This window comes from Oratosquilla oratoria, chromosome 20 (assembly GCF_046742065.1).
Source record: "Oratosquilla oratoria isolate Oo_2021 chromosome 20, ASM4674206v1, whole genome shotgun sequence".
Classification (NCBI taxonomy): domain Eukaryota; kingdom Metazoa; phylum Arthropoda; class Malacostraca; order Stomatopoda; family Squillidae; genus Oratosquilla; species Oratosquilla oratoria.
The window spans coordinates 15,959,221-15,969,220 of NC_134796.1; the positions used below are offsets into that span (position 1 = coordinate 15,959,221).

The window sequence follows — 10,000 nt, forward strand, 5'->3', positions numbered from 1 at the left end:
GCACGTTACGACGTCGTGACCTCAAATAGTGTGTGTCTATGGACGCTTTCACACGAGTTCGTGACGCGTGGAATCGTCGATAGACACCCATGGTTATTTGAGGTCACGGCGTCGTGTCATGGACAGCACACAGCATAGTGCAATTTATATGAAATTGTGGGACTCGCTCCTTAAAGAGTCCACATTCCCTGAGCCAAGTAGGATATACTATCGCCAGAACTTATAAATGGCCTTGACTGGTCGGGTTCGGAAATGTAATGTTCTTCTTGCCCTGAAAGGTGGCTGGCCTAAACGAGGTGATTGACGCTCGAAGTAGTTGGACTCTCTCTATTCCTCCTATCTCCCACTTTCTCATTCATTAACTGTGTGTGTGGACGACTAAAAGTATTATTTCAACAAGCGCCAAATGAGCCACCAAACGTTAAAATGAGTAAATGAAATTCTTCAAACGTCATCTATACTTGTGCCCACACCCCATCCCCATCCCCCCGTATACCGTTCTTGTAGACGTTGCTTAGGCTTGGCGAAGTTACCTTTCAGAAAGGAGTTCATAGCATCCATAGTACACAGATGTTTTAGCTATCTGTATCAGCAATAATGCAGTTAGTTCTGTTCACATAGATGCTATACACCGTTTAGTTATCGTAACCGTGTTTTTATGTGACATAAAAACGTCGAACTCACAAAGGCTCTGTTATTCTATGCTAAGAAGAATTTTCTGAATATCATATTCAGATTTGTATTTGTTTCATTGCTTAGTTCACTTACCAATTTTTATTTCAAACACGGTGAACAAGTCAACTAGATGGATTTAACGTATCATACATGTAACAATATAGCTTAATTTTGTATTATATTTACTGTATGTTCACACATTGAACAAATTGGATTGTAATTCTATATTACAAAAGAATAATCTCAATGGTAGGTCCAACCACCTCGAGCGTCAATCACTTCGTTTAAGCCAGCCAATGTTCACGGAAAGAAGGACATTACTTGTCCGAGCTCGGCTTGGCGTAATTACAATGACATCTCACACATCTAGAAGTTTGTTTATATAAATTTATTACGTTCATAGAGCGACAAACCTAGTACAGAAGGTACTTTCTATTTATACATAGCATGCGTGACGTGCAGGTCATGTTACTACGTACAGTAAAGCTGTATGGCAATAAAGAGAACATAAGAACATAAGAAAGAAGGAGACTGCAAGAAATCACAAGACCCACACTAGGAAGTTCCATTACATCCTGTAAGGGGAAATATATAGGTGATCAAGATGAGTCAAGCTTTTGCATCCACCAAAGTGTGGGTGTCGAGTTAGGACAGCGTCTAGATTACTGTCAGTTAAGTGACACATAGTATTAAGTCTTGGCTTTGAGGCAATAGGTCTCTTAATGATGAACATTCGAGGCAGTAGTATGTGGCATTGTTAGTCAGTGGTAGTTACAAAGGATTACAAAGGCATGCCGACAGGAGACCTTTTGCTACATATCTAGGTCGAATGCGAAAAAATCATAATAATGATAAATAAATGAATAAATAAAAACTATGATAATGTGAATAATAAATAAAATACATAGATAAATGCACAGGTATAGTTAGATAAACAAATAGGTAAATAGTAAATAATAATACATTGATATACAACTAATAATAAATGAGAATAACTAATAATAAATGAGAATCGAGCAAATAATAATAAGTAAATAGACAAATGATAACTAAACAAATAAACAATTAATATAAGATAAATGAAAGTCATTACAGCATCTTGCTTAGGCGTTTATGTAAATGATTCTTAAAGCTTCGAACTGAACTACATTGCACTACCTTTGCAGGAAGTTTATTCCATTCGTTAACTACACGGTTGGCGAAGTTGTTTCTACCCACTTCCAAATTAAATATATTTCCGGACAGACATTTTTGGCGAGGAGATCTGCCTTTTTACTGGCAGCGATTCCAACATGGGAGGGAATCCACAGTAAGTTTATGGTGAGTGTTTTTGAACTATAACTAGCTGTTGTAAAATGTGATGAATGAGGGGGAGGTGTATGGGTTATGAAGAGGAGATGGTCTGTATGATTGACTGGGTGTCACAAATTACCACGCCAGTCAGTCGCCGCTGACAGAGTAGTTTAAAAGCCAGCAGGAGTGTCTGTAGTTCACAGTGCGTAGAGCTGGACGAGTTGGTTAACCTGCAACCAACCCAGCCTCCCTCAGGTGGCTCCATATCCGGTGAGTACACGGGGCAACCCGCGCTACCGTCTGGCTGTAGTCAAGGTAAAACGAATACTATAAGGTAAGTTAGCGAGGGGGGGGGGAGAACCAGAAAACCTCTCCACTGTGCAGGTAGATGATGACGTCAACGGAAATATCGAGACCAGGGTTCCGCGGGTCGAGAGCTGTCAGTCACTCACACACCAGTGTGTGGAGCGAGGCTCCATCTTCTGATTAAAGGGGTAGCTAAGGCAGACAAATAATATATAAAAATGCTAACGGTTTGTATAGTGCAGAAGTGCAATGCCGTTAGACTGAAAGATGATAAAAATATACATTTCTTTTCACTACCCAAAGATAAAGAACTTAGAAATGAATTGAATTATGTGGCACACACAATACTTGGTCATCTGGATATGTATGCAGCCATCATTTTGAAAATAACTATCTATTAGCAACATTTCCTGAAATTTTCATTCAATTGCAAATAAACAGACTAAAGAATCCGGTTAAAACATAACTGAGCTTGGTGGAGATAAAGGTCTACATATAAAATCCACGCTTGAGGAGATATGGAAACCCACGCAAATCCAAAATGTAATATGATAAAAACCATATGATGCTTTTATGTGTCATTACTACTGGGTTTATATTCAGCTAGTTGTTGTGTATCAACAGTATGATATCTTCCTCACCTACCTGATCAACAAATAAATTGACATGTCACCCCATCTAATAACTCGTCATATTAATATAATCCACCTAATGTGAAAGCATGGAAAACATTTTTATAACTTTTCTGGCGGTCATATCTCAGATACTGATAATTTGAGGATAAGAAAGTGATACTGAGTAATTTCAGTATTATGTGAACATCATAATGTAATTTTAAAGTTTACCATACATACAGATAGTTTTCTTTAAAGTTTACATTTTCTTCCACCTCTCACTCTCTCCCCCTCTGGATTTCCTATGACGTCACGGTGGAGGTGCGCGGAGGGGGGTTGCTCAACGTATCTTATAGTATTCGTTTTACCTTGGCTGTAGTGACCCGTCTACGTAGAGATGGTGCGCGGTATGGACGGAGGAAGACACTGCGGTGATGTGTTTCAGGGATAATTGTTTCTGGAGGAGCGGTGGGTCTATTTTTGAAGTGGGTGTGAAGGTGATATGAGGCTGTAGAATTCTCCATGGAGATGGTCCGTGATCAACCTCAGTTATAGAGACTTCGATGTGAGGGCGCTGCAGGGTGGAACACACTGTGTTAACGAGGGTGCGGACGCCGGGACGCAGCGGAAGGCGGGATGCGGCGGGGTCAAGTGAGGCTCTTAAGAAATGAGAATAGTGTAGGGCCAGGTGGGGTAAGTGGAGGCACTTGACACTGAAGGAGATGTTAGTGTGTATTCTTAAAATAACTGAAGGAAGGTTAAGTTCGGTCTGCGTGTTTACTACTCTGGCGGAGGTGGGACATCCGAAAACGTACTGCATCACTTTGTTCTGGAATCTTTCTAAAGGCACCAAAGAGGTCTTGGAGAGTTGATCAAAGGCAGGGGAGAGATAGTCTATGACTGACCGAATGAAAGCAACATAGATGGTTCTTGCCAAGGGGATGGATAGCCGAGCGGCATTGTTGGTGAGCCATTTAGAGGAGATAAAACGCTGTTCTAGCCGGTGAAGGCAATCTTGGATGATAGGATGGATGCGCTGCCGAGCAGGTATAGCTGGAGTGATGCGTACTGCCGCTCCCAGGTACAGGTACTGTGCGCAGGGCGGGGTGACAGTGTGTCCTTCAGTGAACACTGATAGTGTTCCGGGGTCCCTAAGAGAGAATACTCGACACTTTTCTGGTGAAAAAGATGAGACCACAGGTGGATATCGACTCGTAGAAATAGTGAAGGAGGCGCTGTAGGTGAAGTGCACACAGATATCGTCAGCGTAGCAGGTGACAGTTGTGCCGGGAGTGTTGGGGAGAAAGGATAGCAAGCGGTGCATTAGGACGTTAAAGAGGAAGGGACTTAGAACCCCACCCTGTAGAGTACTGATAAGTTCAACAATAAGAAATGGTGAAAACTAAGTTGGAGAGTTTACAACAATACGTAATATACCTCGGCCTGAGACGTTATCTTTGAAAAGCCGGGGTAAGAGTTTTTGTATTACAATTTTTAGCAAATACAGAATTTCGACTGCGGAGCTCAGAGGGCCACAGCCACAGTGAGACACGAGTAAATGCAGAAATAAATATGTATGAAAAAATAAATAAACAAATAATGTGATGAATAAACACACAAATGAATAGATAAATGAATAAAGGAATAAATAAACAAATAAATGAAGGATAAAGGAATGGCGAGAAGGAATGAAAAAGGGGAACAAGGAGAGGATAGGAAGACCTAAGATGACAAGAAAAAAAAGAAGAAGAAGAAAGAATAAGGCTGAATGCGAAAGAAGGAGAAAGAAAATTAATCATATCAGAATAGGAGAAAGGTATGGGAGAGAGAAAATGTGTAAGAACTGTGTGCGAGTGTGCGACCTTGCGTGTCTGTATGCGTAGTATGTGTACGTTTGTGTATGTGTTAATGTGTGTGTGTGTGCGTGCGTGTGTGTGTGTGTGTGTGTGTGTGTGTGTGTGTGTGTGTGTGTGTGTGTGTGTGTGTGTGTGTGTGTGTGTGTGTGTGTGTGTGTGTGTGTGTGTGTGTGTGTGTGTGCGTGTGTGTATGTGTGTGTGTGTGTGTGTGTGTGTGTGTGTGTGTGTGTGTGTGTGTGTGTGTGTGTGTGTGTGTGTGTGTGTGTGTGTGTGTGTGTGTGTGTGTGTGTGTGTGTGTGTGTGTGTGTGTGTGAGTGTGTGTGTGTGTGTGTGTGTGTGTGTGTGTGTGTGTGTGTGTGTGTGTGTGTGTGTGTGTGTGTGTGTGTGTGTGTGTGTGTGTGTGTGTGTGTGCGTGCCTGTGTTAATAGGAAAGTATAGAGAACCATGTGAGATGAAAACACACGCAAACGTACATACACACACACACACATATATATACACACACACAAACACACACAAATGAACAGAATAGAATAAAGTATAAGTTGAAACAAGGTATGTATAATTATTCAAAGAATTTCCTCCAACGACACACAATTTCAGGATCTTTTAATTATTTAAAGAAGCAGAGACAAGATCATCATCAAGAGCATTGCCTCACCCTGACACTGAACAAATAAGGTTTCCAAAACTCAGTATTCAATTAACTCGTTTCCATTTTGCACTATTTTTCTTGTGACAACAGGGATATAGTAATTAAGTTATATTAATGTTGCGGTAGGCTACCGAGTCAAAAGAATGCCATAACTAAAGTCGGTAGGCTCATGATTAATTATGCGTCATAACTTAATCCGTGAAAAAACATAAATAGCTTTATACTTGATAAAGTCCAATGTACATGAGACATTACATTGTACACAATAGATTTACAAATAACTTGCCGCAAAACTGCTGTGCAGTTTCACAGATTGTTGTGCTAATGGGACTCAGTGATTACCACTTGCCCAGTCGTCATCGGCTAAAGGCCTAATAGTGAAGTATATCATCATTATTGCAAACGAAAAAAGAAAATGACAGATATGCCTGTGTATGTATTAGCATTAGTAGTAGTAATAGCAGTAGTGGTGGTAGTAGTAGTAGAAGAAATAGTTTTAGTAGTAGTAGTAGTAGTAGTAGTAGTAGCAGTAGTAGTAGTAGCAGTAGTAGTAGTAGTAGTAGTAGTAGTAGTAGTAGTAGTAGCAGTAGTAGTAGTAGTAGTAGTAGTAGTAGTAGTAGTAGTAGTAGTAGTAGTAGTAGTAGTAGTAGTAGTAGTAGTAGTAGTAGTAGTAGTAGTAGTAGTAGTAGTAGCAGTACTAGTAGTAGTAGTGGTAGTAGTAGAATTAGCAGTAACAGACATTCGGATAAATGAACTTCTGTATTACGTTTCATTAAAGTTAAATTATATAAGATATAAAAGGATAGTCGATTATAGTCACTGGCGAGAATGAGGCTGTAGCGATGCTACTATTGGTGAAGAGAAAGAGGTTTTGGTTAGTTCGTCTCCTTTATTGTAAGGTACGAGTGAACTGATTTTACATGCGGCGGAAGCCGATATATATACTGCGTGGGCAAGTTACCCGTGGTTCGTAATTAGGTAATTGCACTGGGTTAAGTCGGGTCAAGCAGGGTCGCGCTGGGAGGGAAGCGTCAGGTCGTGGACATCAGTCACGTTCCCTGCCACGTGACTTGTCGCGGCTGTACAATACTACCCTCTTAAACTTGCCTTGGCTTAAGGGGGCATTCTGCACGTGAGAATTGGGTGGGTGGAGTGTAGAAGTTTGCCGGATTAGGTGGTCGATGGAGACCTATACTGTTCTGCCGGAGACAGAGGTACGGAGGGTCTTGTCCTTACGTTCAAGGAAAAGATGGAGGCCAGTGTAGGGACGGGTGAGTGGTGGGGTGTGAGCGTCCGTCCTCAGGAAAACGTGCGTCGAGGTGTGGAGGTGTTTTGGGAGGTATTCCTTTACCTCCCGGTGATGTGTCGGCACGCATGGGGCAAATTTGCCGACAGTGCGTCGAAGCTGTTGCAGGCTCTCGGGAGACTCCTGTGGAGGGAAGAATTCTGCGGGCACGACGAGGGTTTAGCCAAAGACCATCTCTGCTGGAGACACGTTGAGGTCGTCCTTGATGGCTGTTCGAAGGCCAAGGAGTATCCATGGTAGCTGAGGTAGCCAGGAGCCATTGTTGCAGCGTACCATAAGAGATACTTTGAGTGGGCGGTGGGTTCTCTCGACCATGACGTTGGCTGCAGGGTTATAGGAGGTAGATTGGTGGGTTGTAGTACCCAGGAGTTCAGCGAGGGAGTGCCACAGCCGCGACATGAAACAAGTTCCTCAGTCGGAGGTAACGTGTTCCGGGAGGCCAAATCTGGCGATCCATCCACTAAGAAATGTTGTAATGCAGGACGAGGCGGTACTATCCTTCATGGGGATGGCCTCCAACCAGCGGGTCGATCTATCAATAACGGCGAAGAGGTAACGATGGCCTTCCGACGGAGGGAGTGGGCCAACGACGTCGACATGAATATGTGCGAAGCGTTGTCGGGGCTAATAGAATGATTCGATGCCTGATTCAGTGTGGCAATGAATTTTTCTTTGCTGGCAGGCAATGTAGGATCTGGCCCACTCCTTTGCGTCCTTGGAGATGCTGTGCCAGATGAATTTCTGCTTCAGTCACCAGTGTAGCAATGCTACTATTGGTGAAGAGAAAGAGGTTTTGGTGAGTTCGTCTCCTTTATTGTAAGGTACGAGTGAACTGATTTTACATGCGGCGGAAGCCGATATATATACTGCGTGGGCAAGTTACCCGTGGTTCGTAATTAGGTAATTGCACTGGGTTAAGTCGGGTCAAGCAGGGTCGCGCTGGGAGGGAAGCGTCAGGTCGTGGATATCAGTCACGTTCCCTGCCACGTGACTTGTCGCGGCTGTACAAGGCCAGTGAAATGTGTCTATGGAAGAAGATGCACACAGTTTCATGTGTAGTAGTAGTAGTAGTATTTGTTGTTGTTGTAGTAGCAAACCCACTACTAATCAACTAACGGCCCCCCACACACACCCATACACACACTCTCTCGTTCTGTCTCTTACTTTCTCCTCCCCTCCTATTCCCCTCCTGATGCCATCTCCTTTCTCCCCCCCTCCCGTCCTCTTCTTCCTACTCCTCATTTCTGTTGCATTACTTTCCATAGCGCATCTCTCCTCCTGCTCACCCTGAATCTGTATCCATCATACTTACCCTCGAAACTCCTCACGCCCTGGCTCTCTTTCTCTAGCTGCCTCTTTCATTATATCTGCGTATTTGCAATCCCGAAAATCCCCTCCCTCTCTCACCCCACTTATTCTTTTTTTTTTTCTCTCTCCCACATGTTCTCTAAGATAAGCACGAGGGAAAGTTGTGCACTATCATGTGAGAATGTAATACTGGCAAGCCAAGTGACGAACAGAAAATGTCAAATTCAATGGTGACTATCTTCCACCCCACGAAGTGATTTTGAACGCATCACAAGAGAAAGGATCTGGAACCTTACTCTACACACCCAGGGAGCGGCGGGACCATCGGGCTTAGATGCATCTGGATGGAAATGTCTCCTCAGCGCCAACCTATTTGGGGCAACAGCAGGGGGACTGCAGGGTGCCAGCACTGGTTTGGCGAGGAAAATGGCGACTGAAAACTGTCAGCACCTTGAGGCATACACAGCGTGCAGACTTATCCCACTAGATAAGAAGCCTGGCTGTTGTCCAATCGGTATAGGTGAAGTGCTGAGAATAATAATAGGGAAAGCTATCATGGAGGTCGCGAAGGACGAGGTGCGAGAAACAGCAGGCAATCTCCAGGTGTGTGGGGGGCAACAGGCAGGATGCGAGGCGGCAATTCACGCCATGAGGAGGATATTTGAGGAACCAGACTGCGATGCAGTCTTATTAGTCGATGTATCCAACGCCTTTAACAACATAAACAGAGAGGCTACGATACACATGGTCAAAACCAAGTGCCCAGTTATGGCCAAATATGTGGAGAACACATGCAGAGAACCAGCAAAGCTATTCGTCACCAACAGAGTTGAGCAGAAAGAGACGAAAGTGGAGGTCATCCATTTATCGGTGGCTATGGCAATATACGCTCTTTGTCTTATGCACCTGCAGGAGAGGGTACAACATAAGGCTACCAGGGTTAAACAGGTAGCATTTGCTGATGATCTCACGGAGGGAGGGAAATTAGCGGATGTAAAAAAGTGGTGGGATCTGGTCCGGACTTTGTTATATTCCAAATGCAAAGAGGTCTGTCCTCATAGTGAAGCCAGATCACTTTGATGAAGCCAAGAATCTCTTTAAAAATAGTGAAGTGAAGGAAACCAGAGAGGGGAAAAGACATCCCGGTGCAGTGATCAGTTCCGAACATTTAAAAAGCAATATGTCACATTCATATATGGTGTTAAACACAAGTGGAATTACATTCTAAGAATGATACCGAACATCACCGAATTATTCATATTCTCTTCAAGAAACTATCAGAAGTGAGCTAATTCCAGCCATCACCAACGGACGGATACCAAACGAAAGGAAAAGAAAACTTATTGAAGTTCCACCAAGAATAGGAGGGTTAGGCATCTCAAATCCGCTAAACCTTGCCGACATAAAACACCAAAACTCCCTGAAATTCACGTCCTCCCTGATAAACAACATCGTTTCACAAGACCAACAGAAGGAGACTACGTACATACATACACTAAAGACTTTCTTCCCCCTTACACGGGAGGTAGCCAAAAAGCAAAGGCATAGAAACCACTCCCACCAATTCCATCCCCTACATACTCCACTCCATTCTACCGTCTTCCCTTCCTCTTATCTTGGCACCTCCTGGATGACGGGTCATCCCTGCATCTTGTCCACTGCCCTGGGTCAGAAGCAGTGGCGCAAGACACAGCACATCCACAGCATGGCCGCTTTATGAATTCGGCGACCCCCTCTCCGTCCCCTCATGTAAAAAAGGAAATCAGAGAAATCAGAAGAAACATCAAAGGAAAGGAAAGAGAGGCAGAAGGAGGAGATTCGCACCCTATTAGATCAGCTATCGAATCGTATGAAAAGAAAGATATTAATGGCACAGGGAGATGGGGCGTCCAATTAGCTGACAGCACTACCAATCAGGGCAAAGGTCCATCTAAACAAAAGAGAATTCATGGATGTCATTGCCTTGAGGTATGGATGGCCGTTGGAA

The 10,000-nt window shown here is 43.5% G+C and overlaps 2 protein-coding genes across 2 annotated transcripts in view; both read left to right on the top strand.

The window, feature by feature from the left end:
• The window catches only part of LOC143036386 (glucose-6-phosphatase 3-like), a 102,731-nt gene that overhangs the window by 84,346 nt on the left and 8,385 nt on the right, over positions 1 to 10,000 (top strand). The gene's annotated exons all lie outside the window — the stretch shown is intronic.
• LOC143035997 (uncharacterized) lies at positions 8,251 to 9,093 on the top strand (the record flags this gene model as incomplete). Its single annotated transcript, XM_076203256.1, has 1 exon — positions 8,251 to 9,093. A coding segment is annotated over one exon (843 nt), but the record flags the coding sequence as incomplete, so codon positions are not given.